General features: G+C 37.9%; 1 protein-coding gene across 1 annotated transcript in view; it reads left to right on the top strand.

Moving 5' to 3' along the window:
• OTULINL (OTU deubiquitinase with linear linkage specificity like) overlaps positions 1-20,631 on the top strand; it is a 39,332-nt gene that overhangs the window by 7,601 nt on the left and 11,100 nt on the right. Inside the window, exon 2 of the mRNA XM_027868891.1 lies at positions 20,389-20,548. Within this exon, the coding sequence (XP_027724692.1) occupies positions 20,389-20,548 (160 nt within the window). The remainder of the gene's footprint in view (positions 1-20,388; positions 20,549-20,631) is intronic.

The raw sequence follows: 20,631 nt of genomic DNA, 5'->3' as shown, positions 1-20,631 counted from the left end.
GGTCTTGTAGGAGGTATCGCTTGAACTGAGCCTTGAGTAGAACAGGGCTTCTAAGAGGTAGAGGTGAGGAGGGAAAGGATTCTAGGCCTAAGAAACAGCCTGTGCAAAGGCATGGAGGTTAGAGATTGGATGTAGTATCCAGGGAATAACAGTTCAATTTAGTGCATGAGAGGAAATACTGTGAAATCAGACTGAAAAGTTGGACTAAAGCCAGACTGTGAAGGACTTTGAATGACAGAGACCTTTATATTTTATTTAGAGACAATAGAGAAACTTTGAGCACAGAAGTGACATGGTCAGACCTATGCTGTTGGAATATCAGTTTGGCAGCTGTGATGCTGTGAAGGGAAAAAATGCTTGTCATGGGAAAACAATACAAAAACCTGAGTACTAAATATTGGAAAAAAGTAAGTAAAGAGAGTAGAAGAGGAAAGTGCATGTGTAAGGAAGAATGTGAATCGTGTGAATACAGTTAAGAAAGTAACTGTTTGGCTAGATCCACGCATGTGTGTGTGCGTGCGCGTGCGCACACTCATGCGCTGTATGTGTAAGGTGGCACTTGTCTGGTACGGGGCTAAAGAACACAGGTGTATAGAGTCAAAAGGTTCTTGCGTGAAGGAAGAATTATTTGCCAAATTTCTTAGTTGACTGAGACTGCAATACTAACAAACACAATATGCTATATGAACAAAGCACTTGGAATTCATGTCCTTAATCTCATGAATCTCGTTTACAGTATCCTAGAAATTAAAATAAATGAATTTTTATTACTCCCCTAGTTTGAACCTGTCCATTTTAGCAGCTAATCAAATGGTAAAGTAGAAAAGGGAACTAAAGTAGGAATAAAATATTACAAGAAAAATAAAGAGTACTTTTGAAAGCACATGGTAAGTTGCTTTTTTGATCTGTTGTGCAGCTGCATTAAAATTTTCCATGAAATAAGCAGCTAGTTGGATAAATGTCCAAAAGACCAACTTTAATAATTAACTACTTCACAGATTTATATTCTGTCAATTAACATTGCTAGAGAATTTGATGGAGAGAAACTTCAGTATGGCTTTAAATTTTGAAGGCTGTATATTCTTTTTGTTATGGTAATTTTTATTTTTATTTTTTTGTTTTCACCATTTACTTCCACAAGATTTTGAGTTCCAGATTTCCACCTCATCTCGCCCCTGCCCCCACCCCAAGATGGCATGCATTCTAAATACCCCTTCCCCTAGTCTGCCTTCCCTTCTATCTCTCCCCCCCATCTCTTATCCCCTTCCCCTTCAATTTTCCTGTAGGGCAGGATGGATTTCTGTACCCCATTTCCTGTATTTCTTATTTCCCAGTTGCATGTGAAAACATTTTTTTTGAACATGTGTTTTTAGAACTTTGGGTTCCAAATTTTCTCCCTTCCTCCCTCCCCACCCACCCTCATTGATAAGGCAAGCAACTAAATATAGGTTCTATATGTGCAGTTATGCAAAACACTTCCATAGTAGACATGCTGTGAAAAACTAACTCTATTTCCCTTAATCCTATCCCGCCCCCCCATTTATTCTATTCTTTCTTTTGACCCTGTCCCTCCTCAGAAGTATTTGCTTCTGATTACCCCCTTTCTCAATCTGCCCTCCTCTCTATCACTCCCCTACTCTCTTGTCCCCTTCCCCCCCTATTTTCCTGTAAGGTAAGACAGATTTCCATACCCAATTGAGTGTGTATGTTATTCCCTCCTTAAGTCAAATCCTATGAGAATAAGATTCACTCATTCCCTCTCACCTTCCCCTGTTTCCCCTCCACTGTAAGAGCCTTTTCTGTTTTTTTTTTTGTGTGTGTGGAATAATTTACCCCATTCTACCTCTCCCTTTCTCCTTCTCCTAGTATATTCCTCTCTCACCCCTTAATTTTATTCTCCAGATATGACCCCTTCATTTTCAACTCACCCTGTGCTCTCTATCTATCTATATCTATATATACATACATATAATTTTTTCCCCTCCAACTACCCTAATACTGACAAAAGTCTCATGAGTTACAAATATCATCTTTCAATGCAGGAATGTAAACAGTTCAACCTTACTAAGTCTCTTATGATTTTCTCTTTCCTGTTCACCTCTTCATGTTCCACTTTTGAAAATCAAATTTTCTATTCAACTCCAGTCTTTTCATCAAGAATGCTTGAAAGTCCTTTAATTCACTGAATGACCATTTTTTCCCCTGCAGGATTATACTCAGTTTTGCTGGGTAGGTGATTCTTGGTTGTAATCCTATCTCCTTTGCTCTCCAGAATAATATATTCCATGCCCTGCAGTCTCTTAATGTAGAAGCAGCTAAATCTTGTGTTATCCTGATTGTGTTTCCACAATACTTGAATTGTTTCTTTCTGGTTGCTTGTAATATTTTCTCCTAGACCTGGGAACTCTGGAATTTGGCTACAATATTCCTAGGAGTTTTCCTTTGGGGATCTCTTTCAGGAGGAGATCGGTGGATTCTTTCAATTTCTATTTTGCCCTCTGGTTCTAAGATATCGGGACAGTTTTCCTTGATAATTTCTTGAAAGATGATGTCTGGGCTCTTTTTTTGATCATGGCTTTCAGATAGTCCAATAATTTTTAAGTTCTCTCTCCTAGATCTATTTTCCAGGTCAGTTGTTTTTCCAATGAGATATTTCACATTGTTTTCTAATTTTTCATTCTTTTGGATTTGTTTTACAGTGTCTTGATTTCTCATAAAGTCACTAGCTTCCAATTGCTCTATTCTAATTTTTGAGGAAGTATTTTCTTCAGTTATCTTTTGGACTTCCTTTTCCATTTGTCCAATTTTGCTTTTTAGAGCATTCTTCTCTTCATTGGCTTTTTGGACCTCTTTTGCCATTTGGGTTTGGCTATTTTTTAAGGTGTTATTTTCTTCAGTATTTTTTTGGGTCTCCTTTAGCAAGCTGTTAACTTGTTTTTCATGATTTTCTTGCATCACTCTCAGTTTTTCCTCTACTTCTCTTACTTGCTTCTCAAAATCCCTTTTGAGCTCTTCCAAGACCTGGGACTGATTCATATTTTTCTTGGAGGCTTTGGATGTAGGAGCTTTGGCTTTGTTGTCTTCTTCTGGTTGTATGTATTGATCTTCTTTGTCACCAAAGTAAGATAATGTAGTCTGACTCTTTTTGTGCTGCTTATTCATGATTCCGGCCAATTACTACTTGAGTTTTAAACTCTTTGTTAAGGTAAAAGTCTGCTTCCAATGTGAAGAGTGTACTGTCCCAAGCTTCGGGGGTTGGTACAGCTGGTTTCAGAGGTACTTCTAGCGACCTGTAAATTTTCAGTTCTTCCAAGGTGCTATGATAAGAGGCGAGGTGTTTCCTCTCCATCACCACAACAAGCTCCACCACACCAGCTCTCTTCCTTGCCCCAGGACTGCCCCTCAGAACTGTGACCCAGATCCAAGCACTGGTAAAGCAAGAGATTCCTGCCTCAGCCCTGGCAAAGAGATCTTTGCAATCCCCCTCTGATCAGTCACTTGATTCCCCCTCAGTCTGTGGGCTGGAAGTTCAGGAAACAGTCACTGCCCCAGGTGGCCCTCGAGACTTGTGGCTGAGACTTAGCTCCTCTCTCACCGCAGTCACAGACTTTTCCCACTGACCTTCCACGTTGTCTTTGGCATTCAGGGGTTGAGAGGTCTGGAAACCCCCACAGCTGCCCACAATTCAGTACTCTGAGGCCTGCTCCAGGGTCGCTGTGGCCTGCGCGCCCACGCCGAACTGCGCTCCTCTCCCAGCCCGGTGCGATATACCTTTCCGTCAACCATTCAGGCTGTCTTGGGCTGGAAATTTGTTTCACTCTGTCTTTTTGTGGGTTCTGCTGCTTTAGAATTTGTTTAGAGCCATTTTTTTAGGTATTTGGAGAGCTTTGGGAGAGAGCTCAAGACAGTCACTGCTTTCCCTTCGCCATCTTGGCTCTGCCCCCAAGGCTGTATATTCTTCATTAATCCATTAGTCTTATTTTCTGGGATGCTGCTTCTGAATGTTTCCATGGAGAAGCACAACTAGAAGCAAAGGTAAAGTGTCGTGAATTTTAGGGTGTTTCTTCTAGCAAAGGGAATATAGTGTAAGAAGAGCTAAATGCCTAGTGATTGGTTGGTTGATTGGATAACAATTCAATTCACCAAGCATTTATTATATGCTTACTATGTAGCAGGCTCTGTACTATATTCTGGGAATACAAAACCAGTTAGAAATAGTTTCTAGAACATTATGGTCTATATAACAACACATATAGAGAAAATTAAATAAATCCAAAGTATTTCTGGAGGGAGGGTGATAGCAACTGGGTAGAACAAGATAGACTTCCTGTAGGATGTAGCACTTAAGCTGAACTTTGGAGGAAGCCTAAATATTCTGTGAGGCATAGTAAGGATGGAGTACATTCCTGACATGGCAGATAGCCTGTGTAAAAGCACAGAAATAGAAAATGAAATTCCATTGTGTGAAAAACAGCAGAAGTGCCAGTTTGGTTGGACAATATGCAGAAGAGGAAGAATGTGTATAAGGCTAAAAAGTTAGTTGGGGTCAGATTTTAAAGGGCTTTAAATGTGGGGAAAGAAGTTTAGTTTGGATTGTCAAAGCAAGAGGGACTCATTGGAGCTTCTTAAACAGAGAAGTGACTTAGTAATATCAATTTAGCACCGGGGTGGAGGATGGATTGGAAAGGAAAGAGACCTGAGGCAGGCAGAACAAATAGGAGGTTGTTGCAGTTATCCAGGGAGAGGTGATAAATGCCTGAGCTAGGGAATGGGTAGAGAGAATTTGGGGAGAGGGGACAGCTAGGTGGCACAGTGGATAGGAGTCAGGAAGACTCATCTTCCTAAGTTCAAATCTGGCCTCAGATGCTTACTAGCTGTATGACCCTGGGCAAATCACTTAACTCTGTTTGCCTCAGTTTCCTGAGGCAAATGAACTGAAGAAGGAAATGGCGAACCACTCCAGTGTCTTTACCAAGAAAACCACAAATGGGGTCATGAAGAATTGGACATGACTGAAACAACTGAAGAACAAGAAAGAATATGATATATGAGAAGAGCTAAGTTAGAGGCGGAATCAACAATACTTAGCAATTGATTGGATACAAGTTGTGAGGGAGAAGGAGGCTTTCTAGATGACTATTTTTGAACCTGGTGAATAGAAGGATGGAAGTGGCTTCTGCGGGATTAAAGAAGTTAGAAAGAGAGGAGGGTTGTTTTGGAGAGAAACATAATGAATTCCATTTTGGATGTATTGAGTTTAAGGAAATAGATTGAGAGCAGGAAAGCAATTTGGGAGCCATCTAGTCTAACCTCTTCTTTTTATACATGAGGAAACTGAGGCTCATGGAGGTTAAGGAACTTATCCAATGGCACACAAGTAATAGGTAGCTGGTGTTAGAAATTGAACCCATATCTTCTGATTCTATCTGGTGCTCTTTTTCTACAACGACAAACTTACGTTTGTGCTTTTCGTGTACTAGGTGCTCAGAAAGATGCACAGGTTAGATAGTAAACTGTCCTGCTCTCATGAAGCTTACTGTCTAGTTATCAATCAATAAATATTTATTAAGCAACTACTACGTGCCAGGTACTGTGCTAAGCACTAGGGATACAAAGAAAGGTAAAAGAGAGTCCCAGGTCCCAAGGACTTTATAGTTAGTAGATGGATAAGAGACCAACACAGATAATTTGACTACATGATATTACATTGCTACGTGCTTTTTCTCCTTCCATGGTCCAGTCTGCAAAAATCAGTCTTGAATAGCTTGAGGAAGTAGGGTAAAAATGGACCCAGCATGCTTTAGGGAATTTTCCTTGGGCTCAGCTTTCTCCTGTGGCCAAGAGAATCCTGCCAATTTTGCTTTGCCTAGGAATAGAGAGCCCAGGAGGGCAGTGATGGGAACTCTATTTCACTTTATCCTTCCTGGTGTGAATGAAAGAATGGAGTGCCATCTTTTCTTCAGAACTGTTTTTTCAGAGTGAGAGAAAGGCTTAGGGAGGAAAATAGACTGATATAGAATCTGAAGAACCTGAAAGGCACTATTTTAAATTGAATTTAATCAGTTACCATCTAGTAGTGAAACTCCAGACAGAAGTGGTATGAATGAACAGGAAGAGCTGGGCTGCATTTGACTTGGCATTTTAAAAAGTTAGTTTAATCCTTCCCTCCAAACTGAACTTTAAGGGGCCACCCAATTTGAAACTTAAACCAGAGCAATATAAATATAAAACCAAGTGATATGTTTTCATGTCAGCATCTCCCATCTCAAATGATACAAAGTTTGTCATTGATTGCTTCATTTCTTTCTAAAACCAAAACAAAGTGAAAAATCAATTTAAATGTGATAGAATAATCAACTCTTTTCTACTCAAAATCCTGTTGTTCTCATTTTAAAATGATTAACAGATTTTGCTTTTTAGCAGCTCAATTATATGCCATGGCAGGAACAGAATTTGTGTTGTTTTGTTCTACCTTGATCTTACTTTAACATTCCTACCATTTCTTATCCTATGCTTACTTTTGTTTTCCTTTTTATTTTCTGCTCTATTTTAGATATTGTGGGATTTCAAGGCTGATAATCTGGGGGCTTTACTTTTAAAACATTAATTTTTTAAAAATAAGTTTTATGGATGCCTTTTGTTTTTACTTAAAAGTAATTTCTAAACATGTAAGCAAAGCCACCGTCCTCCCCTCCCTTCATTCAACCGTCCCTCGTGAACAAAGAAAAACAATTCAGCAAAAACTCATGATAGAGTGACCACATCTGAAAGTGTGTACGTTATATCACCATTGTAGGGCTTGACTTTTAGACTATGTAATGAAACTCCTTTGGAGACTCCTTGGCTTATAAGACCTAGAATACTAAGAATATGTGCTTTACGTGTGACACTACTATATTTTTTGTGATTTTAATCAAGGTACAATAAATCTTCTGGCAAGTGCTTAGATCTTTCCTGTGGTACAAGCTTTGAGTCAAGGTTTTGGTTTCGGTTGAATTTCACAGTTATTTTGCAGTGGTTTAGAATCAGGTAAAGTACATATATGTCATCATTCCCTACTACTGAATGATGTGAAATTTGGATGCTTTATGGGAAATTGCCAAATTTTAGGGCCAGAAAAGATTTTAGGAATCATCTAGTTCTAAAATATATTTTTAGAGATAAAGAAACTGAAGCCCAGAGAGAGCTGACAGCAAATCACTAACCAGATCAAGCAAGGACTAGAATCCAAGGCTTCTGACTCCCAGCCCAATGTCCATTTTAGTAGGGAAGAGAAGGGAGTAAGCATTTATACAGAGTACTTACTATGTGCCAGTCCCTGTGCTAAGCACTTTTATAAGTGTTATCTCATTTGATCCTCATAAACTCTGGAAGGAAGATGCTATTAATATCACCATTTTACAGTTGAGGAATCTGAGACAGAGTTAAGCAACTTACCCAGGATCACAGAGTTAATAAGTGTTTGAGGCTGGATTTTAACTTGGGTCTTCCCTAGGTCCAGAGCTCTATCCATAGCTCCACCAGCAGCCTCTAATACTTTGGAGCAGACCAACTACTCATCAGTCACTATACTCTTTTTCCTTGCTTTGTATTTATGTCCCTATTATTACTAGAAAAAAGTATTTCAGTATTTTATGTAGAACAGGTTTTGAAATAATTTGAAATTTGTTGAGAGACAGCATGGCATGGCAGATAGAAAGCTGGCTCCCTAGGGAAGAAAGCCTGGATTCAAATTCAGCCTCAGACAATACTGGCTGTGTGGCAGTGCCCCTGGCAACTCTGTGTAGCAGAGCAGGTGTTCATCTGCTTTGGTAGGAGGAGTTTCCTACCAATGAAATCACAGCTTTACACAAGCAAAAAAAAGGAACTTATTAATATTAAGTGCAGTAATTATTTTTATAAATCATGATTACTTCTGGAGAATTGGTGCTTCCTAATGGTAGATGAAAACATACTACTTGTTTGTTGTTATTTTTTTTAAACAATTAAACATTTTGACAAAGTCGTGTATGTATGCTACAAGTTCCAAAAACTGTCATTTTACTTATTTTCAAATTAATACTAGATATGAGTACTAGAATTCTTAGTGATTAAAGCTCTGTGTGTCTGTCTGAGATAGAGATTATGATTGTTTATGATCTTGGATTTCTTACCAGAACTTAAGCAGAAGTCTGGTGAGAAACCTAAATTTAGAGTAGGCCTTATTGCCTTTCATAGCCCCTTCTCCTCTGGTTGTCATGGGAAAAAGCATGGATATACATATACATACACACACATACAAAAATCTTAATAAAGCTTAAAACAGGATTGAGACTTTTGGAACATATTGTATGTGTGTGTGTGTGTGTGTGTGTGTGCATATATATGCATCATATAGCCCTTTATAATTTACAGAGGATTTTCCTCAAAATTCCATGAGGTAGGAATCCTTGTATTAAAGATGGAGAAATTGAGGCCCAGATAGTTAAGTGATTTGCCCAAGGGTATATATGTACATATGGGAATATTTTTAATATTTCATGTTTTTGTAGTATATTGACATATTTCTATATGTTCATACATGGAATATATATTTTAATCCAGAAATTATAGGCCTCTAATATTCCCATAGGGAAGAGGTGATTGATTTATTATCATTTGGAGTTTCGTTACTTGTTTATGCAGTTACAGTTTCTAGTTGTAGTTCTTTACTTGAAGGAGGAAAGATATTTGTCTACATTCACACACACACACACACACACACACACACACACAGACACACACCCGCACACAAACATACCATCTTTACTGCCTTTGCCACATTAAGGTTCCATTGACTTGGTTAACTGAACCAGTGAAAATTTGATTTGCGTTGAAGGGGATGCTTTGAGCAAAGCCCCAGGCAGACCTGGGAACGAAACCTCTGCAAGACAGACAGTAAATATCCATCATTACCCTGTCAGGTATGTCTCTGTAAGCCACATGTGTGCATACAAATCACATGTACATCTTAGCAAGCTTTAGTTTCATCCCCTCCAAAGTGTGGAGGCCAGACTACTTCTGGTTACAAAACCTGAAGGACAAAGGGGAAGTATCAGTGTGGCCTTTCAGCCCTGAGAATGGACTTTCCAAAGAGGTATTTTACATTTTCTTCTATTTTTTTCATTCTTTTGATTTTGTTTGACTGATTTTTGATGTCTCATAGAGTCATTAGCTTCCGCTTGCCCAATTCTAATTTTTAACAAATTGTTTTCTTCAGTTAGCTTCCGTACCTCCTTTTCCATTTGGTCAATTCTACTTTTTAAGGAGTTGTTTTCTTTAGTGTACTTTTTTCCATTTTGTCGATTGTATTTTTAAAAGAATTGTTCAATTTTTCTTCTACCTCTCTCGTTTAACTTTTAAAATCCTTCTTGAGCTCTTCCAAGAAGGATTTTTGGACTTGATATCAGTTCATATTCCCCTTTGAGGCTTCAGATGTGGGTATATTGACAATGTTGGTCTCTCCTGAATTTGTGTTTTGATCTTCCCGGTCCCCAAGATACTGCTCTATAATCATTGTTTTTCTTTGTTGCTTCTTGCTCGTGTTGTTTGCCTTTTTTCTATCTTTTAAAGTTGATTTCTGCTTCTGGAGTACAGGGGGCACTGTCCCAGGCTTCTTGGGCTGGGTGCTAGGGGCCTAGTTACTGATTTGTGTGCTGTGTGCTGGGGCCTCAGGGACTAGTAGCTGGAGGCCCTAGCAGTCTGGTAGCTTACCTGGTGCTGAGTTGGAGCTGGTGATGGTGGCTGGTGTGTGCCTGGTGTTGGCACTTGCCTACTCTAGCACTCTGGGGCTCAGGATCTCCCACTGGCTTGCTGAGATGTCTCCCATCCTGTACTGGTTCCCTTCAGCCACAGCAAGTGGGACTTTTCCCATTAATTCCCCTAGCCTCATGAGCTAAAAGACTGCTGTACCTCATCTTTCTGCTGGCTTCATTTTTTCAGATTTTTCCTGGGACAATATTCTCTGGGTTTTTTGAGGTCAGTAAGGGAGGGTGAGAGTGACTTACTGCTTACTCCACCATCCTGGCTCCTTGAAGTCGAAATAGATTACTTTCAAACATTCTGTCTGTGGGCTGATAGCTCCAGGTGCAGCCGCTGCAGGGCCACTGCTGCTGCCGATTCAGTCGCTCCCAGGGCCTGCTCCTCATTTGCTGGTGCCGGGGCTGTATTGGCTTCTCTCTCACCCGGTTCCAGCAGACCCCTCCGGCTGACCTTCTAAGTTGTCTCTGTTGTCTGTGGGTTGAGAAATCTGGAAACTGCCGCTGCTGCCAGTGATTCGGTCCCCCAAGGCCTGCTCTGGCTTTGCTGGGGCAGGGTCTGCGCTGGCGCGGCCTGCCCTGGACTGTGCTCCTCTTTCAGCCTGGTGCAACAGACCTTGCCCATCCACCCTTCAGGTTGTCTTGGGCTGGAAATATGCCTCACTGTCTCTGTGGGTTCTGCCGCTCTAGAATTTGTTCAAAGTCACTTTTTAAAGGTATTTGAAGGGGTATGGTAGGGAGCTCAGACTGGTTCCTGCTTTCACTCCACCATCTTGGTTCTGCTTGAAAATGGACTTTCAACATTGAGAAAGCAGAGGCTTAAGAAACTAAAGTTTTCCACCAAATTTAAAATAGATTGATGTGACAGATTGTCCTGGCTACCAAGTTTTTCTTCATTTCTATCACCCTCCCTGGATTTTCCCATTGCAGTTAAAGTTATAAAATATTTTGTTCATTTTTTTACTTATAATAATATTTGTTGGTATGCTGTCTTTCCAAGACCAAAGAAATTAGAAATCACCAGCAGTGAGCAGCCTGCCCCACCCACCATTCAGTAAGCAGAAGTTTTATGGTATTCTGCACCCAAGTTTTAAGACAGTAGTAAAGGAATGAGGAAAAAAAAAATCAAGTGTTTTTTTTAAAGATGATGGGCAGAATTGAATGTGTTTTCAACAAAAGGGTAATGAAAATATTGAACTTATAGGGTTGCTTTAAAAAAATTCTTTCAATGTTTGTCAAGGAGCAGATCCCTATTCTATTTACTAACTTTACTCTTTTGGGCTTAGTTTAATGTGAGTCTCAGATAAAACGTGCCTATTCCTATAGTCAGCCTGCTAATACCTGAAATGGTTTCATGATAGAACTTGCTACTGAAAATCTTACTCCTCAGTCTTTCCAAAATAAAAATATTTTACTTTCAGGGCATCATCACTGAGTGATTAGAACCTTCTAAACCTTTTAATATGAAGATACTACTAGGTGACAGAATATGGCTCAGTTTAAGAGTACTCACTAAAGCCAGCCTTAATAGTGAGAGCACACAATTTTATATATAATATCTAACGTTTATGTAGGGCTTACTATGTGCCAGGCATTGTGCTAAGTACTTTACCATTATCATCTCATTTGATCTTCACAACAGTTTTGGGAGGTAGGTTCTATTTTGTTGTTTAGTCGTTTCAGTCATATGAACTCTTCATGACTCCATTTGAGGTTTTCTTGGCAAAGATATTGAAGTGGTTTGCTATTTCCTTCTCCAGCCCATTTTACAAATGAGGAAACTGAGGCAAACAGGGATAAGTAATTTGCCCAGAGTCACACAGCTAGTAAATGTCCGAGGCCAGATTTGAACTCAGGAAGATGAGTCTTCCTGACTCTAGGTTTAGCAGTCTATCCACAGCACCACCTAGCCACATGATAGTTTTAATAGCCAGACTATTAACTAATGGGGAGACTGAGACTCACAGTGACTTTGAATCCCATCTCTTCTACTCACATGCAGGACTGTGGTAAAATCTCATCACCTTTCTGGACCTCTCTAAAGTTCTTTCCACCTCTAAATCTTTGAACTTGTGATCCTATTCTGACATAAAACCATGAAAGAAAATATTTTTCTCTTAGTGTTTTCATGTTTTTCAATTTTTAAAGTACTCATTGTGAAGATTTCTGCAAGAAATAAAAAAATTTCTATTCATTTTGTTTCAAGGTTTCCCAAGAAGGTGGAAAGATTGCTAATATGACCATAATCATACTGTTCTCTGTCTTTATTTTTAGATAGATAAAGAATATTCAGCACTTATGGTCCAGGCACTATGTGCTAAACATTGGGAATACAAATATAAGCAAAGAAGACAGTTCCTGACCTCAAGAAACTATTACATTCTAATGGGAGAAATTAGATTAATGAAATTAATTAGAAATTAGATTAGAAGTTAATTCATGGGGAATAGAAATGAAGGGGAGAAGAGGACAGAGGGTACCTGAAGAAGCAAAGCTACTGGAGAGGAGGCAAAGTCCAGAAAGTTAGGTTAGTGCTAAGTAAGTTTTCCTCCAAGTATTTGCAACTTCATGACCTAAAAACATTTGTTCCATCTTTTAATAACTTCAATTCTCTTTAGTTTAGCTATTTGATACTTGTAGTCTTGTGTATAGTATTTTGCATTACATATTCCTGAAATGTTTGTGAATCTTCAAGAGTTAAGAGATTTGCTCCAGCAAATCACTCAAACCTTTTCTCCCTATAGCTTTAAGGTCTGTAAAGGTTATATCTATTTTAAAGCTTTCCTTTTGAGGAGGGGTAGATAGAGTGTAGGTGGGGGACAGCCGATCCATTTGCCATGAGAAATCAATCACTCCCAAATATCTCTGGAAGAACACTTATGGATTTAAGGATGCATTGGGGGTAGGGCACCTCGCACTTAGAGGAATTTTAACCAAAATTGCAGGCCCCTTCCTTGACCATTAAAGAAAATATGATTAGAGAGCCCCTTAACTTCCTGGAAGTGTAGAGGCACGGTTGCCATCTCCCAAGGGTATGCTGAGGGACAAGGAGACATGAGGGCAAAGGCTTTATTTGACCCTGCCCTCATCTCACTAGTCTAGTGCCTGGACTTTAGGATCTCACTTGTTTTCTCAGAGCAATAATGAAGGTCCTTATGATCCTGCCATAGTGTGGAAAGTTACACACTTGTGTGTGTGTGTGTGTGCGTGCGTACTCATGTGCCTTTCAGGGGGAGGCAGAATATAGTGGGAGAGAGATAAAGGATAGATAAAGGAGAGAGATGGATAAAGGGATTTTCAGGTGCAGAGGGAGAATTTATTTTTTCATTTTGTTTTTCAAGAGAGGATCTGGTAGATCTGGTAGAAAGGAAATAAATATCTCAAGATTTTGAGCATTGGAGATTAAAAAACATGTTTTGAGTCATCATCATCAACAGTGATACTCGAGTTACTTCAATATTTCAGGTGATCTGTGAGCTCAAGGATGTAGATGCTTCTTATAAGACAAGCTGTCCATGCATGTTAGCTTTGGCAGTGATTGTGTCTGTTTTTCCATTGAGCTCCACAGGCTTTGCCCAAGCTATTGGAGGTTGCTTCTTGCCTTCAGTCTTATGGACACCTCTAGCCCCTTGACATAGCCTGTGGATCTCTTCTCAGAATGATGTTATTAAATGCATAAAATGAAATATACGGGATCACAAAGGAAACCAATTATATTGAAATAAAGATATAATTTTTTCTCATCAGAGTTCACAGACCTCCCTGAAATCTATCCATGGGTTCTTTGGGGGTTTATGGACCCCAGTCTAAGAACCCTTTCTCTAGGGTTTTTTATATTTGAGGAGTACCTGTGTAGTACTTGGGATATGTGTTATCCCTCACTCTTGCTACTTGATTGGCTCTCTCCTTTTCTCGATAATACAATTCCACGGTGATTTCTTTCATTACTCTTTTGATGTGGTCATCTTTGGATATATGCCAACACCTGTTTGGACCCAACATTTGTCTCTCTCCTCATCCTTTAGTAACCCACCCTTTTGATTATACACAAATTGTGGTGGTTCAAGATTCCTAATTCCACGCCTTTGTTGGAAAGATATTTGTATTAAAAAGATGAGTCTTTGAACTGGGCAATACCTTGGAGTCATTAAAAGCAGTGAGCAGTTTTTCTAGTGCAGTTCAGCCTCATCTCTTCTCTGTCAGTTCTGAACCCAGCTTGTTCTTCATCTACAATGCTTGTCCCAGATGTATGTACTGATATAACTCAGCGAACTGGCTACCAAGATGATTACTTATTAACATCAAGCAAAACCAGTGTTAACCCCAAGATTGTAACTAGGAAATAGGACTTTTTTTCCCAGAGCTCTCAAATTTAAAAGGCACTGAGAACATTTGCATGCCTTCAGACACTTTGAAACCACTGAGCTCAGCACTTAGTTAGCAAGACTAATTAGTTAAAATAGCAAGCAAGCTTCTTCCTCCTATTCAGATGGGCTCCTTTAGCTCTGTTCACCCTCCCCCACGTTGATGTAGGGGTTCTGTAATTGCTAGTGATAAGTTATAACTTTGGTTATTCCATACACAGGTTGGCTAGGTGGTACAGTGATAGCATGCTGGACCTAGAGTCAGGAAAACTCATCTTCCTGCATTCAAATCTGGCCTCAGACACTACCTGTGTGACCCTTGGCAAGTCATTTAATCCTATTTGCCTCAGTTCTCATCTGTAAAATGATCTGGAGAAGGAAATGCCAAAACACTCCAGTACCTTTACCAAGAAAACCCCAAATGGAGTCACAAAGAGTCAGGCACAACTGAAATGACTAAACAACAACGAATTCCATATGCAAAATAAAGGGGCAAGGTTCACAGGACAGGATAAGGAAACTGTAATGTAGGGACCAAGTTCAACGTGAAAAATGATTGTGTCTGGTCCCCATTATAATATTATTGTGGCTTCATGTTGCTCCTAGTCTTGGGTTGTCCCCAGTCTACAATAATCTTGACTGAAGATGAGTCTTTCGGAGTCTTTTGTTACACAGCTCAGGATGTGGCAAACAGCTTACCTCCCACCTCTGGGGCCCCTCCATACACCTTTTACTCCTTCCTCTTCCCCTCTTCCCTTTTTCTCCAGTTCTGTCTTCTGTTTCTCTGTGCAACTAGCTTTATGTGGCTTTCTTTTCGCTGCTTTACCTTGCCTCTCCAATTGCATCTTTGTCCCTCTCCTTCCCCTTATCTCTCAAACTCTCATAGAATATTAGAGCTGGAGGAACTTTAAGGGTTACAACTAATCTAACCCTTAATTTCCCACATGAGCAAACTGAGGCTCAGAGAGGGGAAATACCTCTTCTCTTGTTCCTTTTTCTTTACCTCCCTTAACTGTTTGTAATAAAAAGTTGACACATATTTAACAATAATTGTTATATTTGTCATATAAAGTTTTATGAACCTTGTTAAAATATTTAAATTAGGGTAAATTTAACCTTTGTCATGTCACTATCTTAGAAAAAAAGACGCAAAAACTCACGTAAATTAAATTGCTTCTTATTTCCTTGTAATCTTTGATTAAGCCCTGTTCTCCCTTCTGGATTTGTGGTCACAAATAGGAAAAAGATGCCCCACCCTAAGTAGAAAAAATAGATGGTAAATTTTCACTTTGTGGTGAGAGAATTATGCTGAGAGAAACATACTAAGAATGAGAGTGAGCTTGGGATAGAAGTTAGAATGTCTGGAAGAGACTAAGAGAGTACAAATGATAAAGAAAATTGTCAGAAATATTACGGATTGTATTTGGAAATGTCGAAGGAAAAGCAGGAGATGTCAAAAGAGAAGTAAGAGAAAGAAAATGTAGTGAATTGGGGACTAGATGTGCTTATAAGGATTTTTACACTACAGCCTGAAGAATCACATGACTTCCTGCTTTAAGTGTCTTTTCATTTTGTTTTCATATTTTTTTAGAAGGGGATGTTTCCTGTTTAAAGTTTGATATTCATTTCAGCTTTGGTAGAATTTAGAAAACAGAAAAAAAATTCAGAACAGATTTTTTGGACAAGAATGGCTAGCATTGCTTACTATTCTGGTTGAAAGTCACATTTACTTTAAATCATAGAGGCAATATTTCATAGTGGCTAGAGAGCTATCAGGAAAGAACTTGTGTTCAAGTCTCACCACTGGCTGTCTGTGTGATTCTGTACAAATCACTTAATTGAGAAGTCTCTACAACATACCTGACGAAGATATAATGATGATACCTACATGAAAATATCATGGAGACACTGTGAAGTGGTGGAACTAATTTTTTGGAATTTTTAGAATGTTAGAGCTGTCTTTAAGAATCATTTGACCCACCCCCCTCATTTAACTTGTATGGAAGAGACCCAGAGGTGTCAAAGGACTTGCCTAATGTCACATAACAAGGCAGTGATGGAACGGAGACTAGAACTCACATTTACTGCACTGTTCGCTACACTATGTCATTCTTTGAAATAGATACATTATTCCTGTAGCAGTCTCCTAATCTATCACTCTATTGACCCTAAGACTGGCATAGTATAACTTTTTGGTAAACCTATGTTCCTTCCTGATACCTAATAATCTCTGTACTTTCCTTTCTAAATAATCACATATCACCTTTTAATAACATGCTCCCGGATTTTGTAGGGGTTCATGTCATACTCATTGAGAGGCAGATTTAAGAAATTAATAAAATTATATATGGAATTGACTTTAGGTTATTAAAATTCCTTTCTTGAGCTTGTATTCTTTCTTCCCCAAAGGCCAAAATGATTGTAGATATATCTTCTACTAGTTCTCAATTCTGTTATAATTTCTTTTTTGTTCCTCTTGTGATTCTGATTGTAGAACTTTGTTCAAAGGGAGAAAATAGGATGTTATGTATAGAATTTTTTTTTTAAAGTAAGGATGCATTTGCAACAGCAAATGGAAGAGAGTTATCAGTTTTGACTTGTGAATCGGGGATATTAACATTTCCCTCAATCAAATCTGTGGCAGTAACTTGTCAGAAGCTCAAGAATTAATTTTATTTATCTAATCCTTTGAGAGTTAATTCTTATTTTATTTAGTCAAAGTAGATGATTTAGAAGTAAAAGGTTTGGACTTAGGCATTGTTGTTTTTGTTTTGTAAGGATTTGTCAGGTATGATGTGTTTAAAGAGCTCTTGTTTTAATCTAAGGTTTGGTGTTTCATTATAGAGATGCCTAATATTTCTCAGTGGATTCCACAGGCACTTTAACGTAATATACACATACATACATATTTATGTATGTTTGCATCTGAACAATGACTGAACATAGCAATCTTTTTTAGATGGTACTACAAGACTACAAGGTTATCTTAATTATTTTAATTTGTTATGGCCAGAAGGTATTTGCATGGTTTTGAAAACAATTAATGAAGGCCAAAAAGGTTTGCAAAATGTCTATCATAAAAATCTCAATTGTACTATTTTACTACAACTTCTCATTCAATTTCCATTGTAGATGGTATGTCATTTCATGATTTCAATCTTTTAAGTAAGCTGAGATGGTCTTATGCTCTTAGAAAATGGATAGATACTAATTGAGCTCATTTACTGGATCTTAAGAGAATAATAGGTAGCATTTATGTAGTGCCTTAAGGTTTGCAAAGCTCTTTACATGTGTTATTTTATGTGATCCTCACAGCATCCCTGAGAGAAACATCTACAGGCATCTGACATCTGCTCTTATATTTTTTAAATAGACCATTACATCTGAAAGACTCTTTTTAGTATGGTTATGATAATTCTCTTATTTATAGAATATTTTTCACACAGAATAGGCAAGAAAAATCTTATAAATGTGAATGTGTGAAATTGTGTAATGTTTTTCACTGTGAAGTTTTTTTTAAATATATTTTGTTCAAATGTTTACTGACATCAGAAATGGAAATATTTGGAGCTGAACAGACTATATAAAAACTAGTAAGAAAATGCACCAAGAAATGTCAGGGTTTTTTTTCCTGATTTCAAAAGCTTTATTTTTCTCCTCCATGTATGTGAATTGTCAAGGTGGCATTTTAAAAAGATAGAATGAAACCTCACTAATTCAGATTAATTGGTAAGGCCAGCTTGAGTTATAGAGTTCGAGGAAGTATAGTTTTATTATCTTTAGTTATATGTAGTAATTGTAACGAGTTGACCAAATTACAGCTTGCCAAATTCTGTGGAGAAATGGATATATAATAATGTTTTGTAATTAGGTAATTAAATGTTATAGGTAAATGAACACTTTTAAGTGTTTGAAGGGGTGGGGAATCCTCTTAGCAAGTTTTAAAACCTCCCAAAAATCTTGTTTCTACTCTGTTTGTTTAGTCAACCCTTTTTTGGTCATTAGTCTGAAAGTAAACTTCAGCTATACAATACCACAAATTCTAATTTGGAATCCAAATTAATGTGCATTTTGCTGTGGTTGTATCACTTGCTTGTTACTGAATCAGATGGAATAGAGGAAATTATTATGTAACTAACTGGAAGAGAGAGCTGGTCTTTATTCCAAAGGTTTCTTCCTCATTTTGGCTTTAGCCACTTTCATGACACTGTTACTTAACATGTGATACATTATACCTTCTAGAATAATATGGTTTGCACATAATAAAATAGTATGCAAAATGTTATCACTTTATATATAAACCTCAGCATGTTTAAAATTAGCAGATGCTAGCTTTGATTAAACCATAATTTTTTTAAAGGCATGAGCAGATGATTTATGAGTATTACTTTAAAAAATAGAAATTATATTACTATTTTAGGATTATATTTTAAAAGTTATGAATTTGGTAAAAACCAAATTCGCAGATCTATATATAATCTAACCAAGGCGGCCTTAAATCCCTAGTCATGGGGCGATAGGCATCAAAGTTCCTGTTTAATATGTTATCAGGGAGAGCATGTGGTATGCAGTTTGTTTGACATTTCTGATAGTACCTCCAGTGCCAGAACCCACCCCAAACAGTTTTGAAGCTTGTAATCTTGTGACCTTAATAATGGTAAAGCAAGGCATACGCTCCCTAAAGAGTGTTGAATGGATAATTGAAGAAGGGATGGGGGGAAAAGTCCCCACTCTTTCCCAGCTTGGTGCTGCAGAATTGTATTTTATCTGCTTTTTAAAAAAAAATTTATAGAATACTCTATAAATATAAGCTATTATTAGTGTTGTTCTTATTATTTGAGGCTATTTTGCCCCCAAAGCATAACCCCTCATCCCACTGGAAAAAAGAAAAGAAAAATGATGAACAGATGATGTAAAAATTATTAAGAAAATGTACCAAGAAATGCCAGGCTTTTTTTTTTATTTTAAAAGCTTTATTTTTCTCCTCCATGTATGTGAATTGTCACGGTGGTGTTTTAAAAAGGTAGAATGAACCTCACTAAATCAAACTAATTGGTAGGGCCAGCCTGAGTTACAGAGTTCGAGGAAGTATGAATGGATAATATGACTGTGTGTGTGTGTGAGTGTGTGTGTGTGTATGTGTGTGAGAGAGAGAGAGTATATGTGTGTGATATATATATATATATATACACACACACATGTATATCTAAAACATGTATGTATATATGTGATATATAAAATAGATATATATTACACACACACACACACGCACACACATGATAGACAAATAGAGTTGGAGCCCTTTACAAATATTCCAAACTATAGTATATGGATTCTAGACATTTTTGAACACACTGATCCTGAGCAGGTCAGATAAGGTTAAACAAATAGGTGGATAGAATTCCTTTGGTGTAAAGGGCCGCACTTAATGGAGTCATTAGTAGCTGTTTTGTCCACAAGTTCCCCTCCTGCTGGGGAAAGGAGCCAAGTCTAACCAGATGTATCCATTATTGTTGTTGTTGTCATCATTGTTGTTAAGTTGCATATTGACCAATATATAGAGAGCAATATTACTGCTCTTCTTTCTTACTTGGGCTAAGTATGGGGAAACTATCTACGTGTTAGTTGTTGGTGTGTTTCTTACTTATTTTAAAAATGCCCAGTGACCTCTGTTAGTTCAAACATATACAAGAAAATTATTGTAGATAGCAAAACCACAGGAAAAATGCTTCCTTTATAATTTGGACTGTGATATTTGCTGAATGAAGATGTTACTATATGCAAGACTAAAAACCAATAGAATATACAAGACACATTTTTATCAAGAATTCTGAATCTCTGAAATTTTTTAGTGTTTTTGTTGTTGTTCAGTCATTTCAGTCCCATTTAACTCACTGGGATTCCATTTGGGGTTTTCTTGACAAAGATACTGGAGTGGTTTGCCATTTTCTTCTCCAGCTCATTTTTACAGATGAGGAACTAAGGTAGACAGGGTTAAGTGACTTGCCCAAAGTCACACAGCTAGTAAGTGTTTGAGGCCAGATTTCAACTCAGGAGAATGAGTCTTCCTGACTCAAGGCCCAGCACTCTATCTACTACATCACCCACTAATTATTATACTGTGTAAGAAAAGTTAATAAAATTTATGATCTATTGAAAAAATGAAAACACAAAGACTAAATCATATATTTCTATCTATCTATCTATACATCCATCCATTCATCCATCTGTCTGTTGCTTAATTGTAGGGAACCATAAAGTTCAACCGTGGACAGCAGTTACAAACCAAGCCTTAGATGTCGCATGGAGAACAGTGAAGGGACCAGTGATGTTGGGTATATCATTTCTTGCTGCTGCCCTCTGCCACTTCAGAAGCCTATATTTATATTTAGGACATCGGTTAAAATGGTATGTTCTTTTGCCATTTTCTATATTTTAAAAAAAGCCTCTTTTTGAAACAGATACTTTTTTATAAATCATCATTTGACCCT

Source organism: Vombatus ursinus, unplaced genomic scaffold (assembly GCF_900497805.2).
Source record: "Vombatus ursinus unplaced genomic scaffold, bare-nosed wombat genome assembly UNPS02014791.1, whole genome shotgun sequence".
Lineage (NCBI taxonomy): Eukaryota > Metazoa > Chordata > Mammalia > Diprotodontia > Vombatidae > Vombatus > Vombatus ursinus.
Note: the sequence above shows the minus strand (reverse complement) of the source record. Positions and strands in the feature narration are given on the sequence as shown.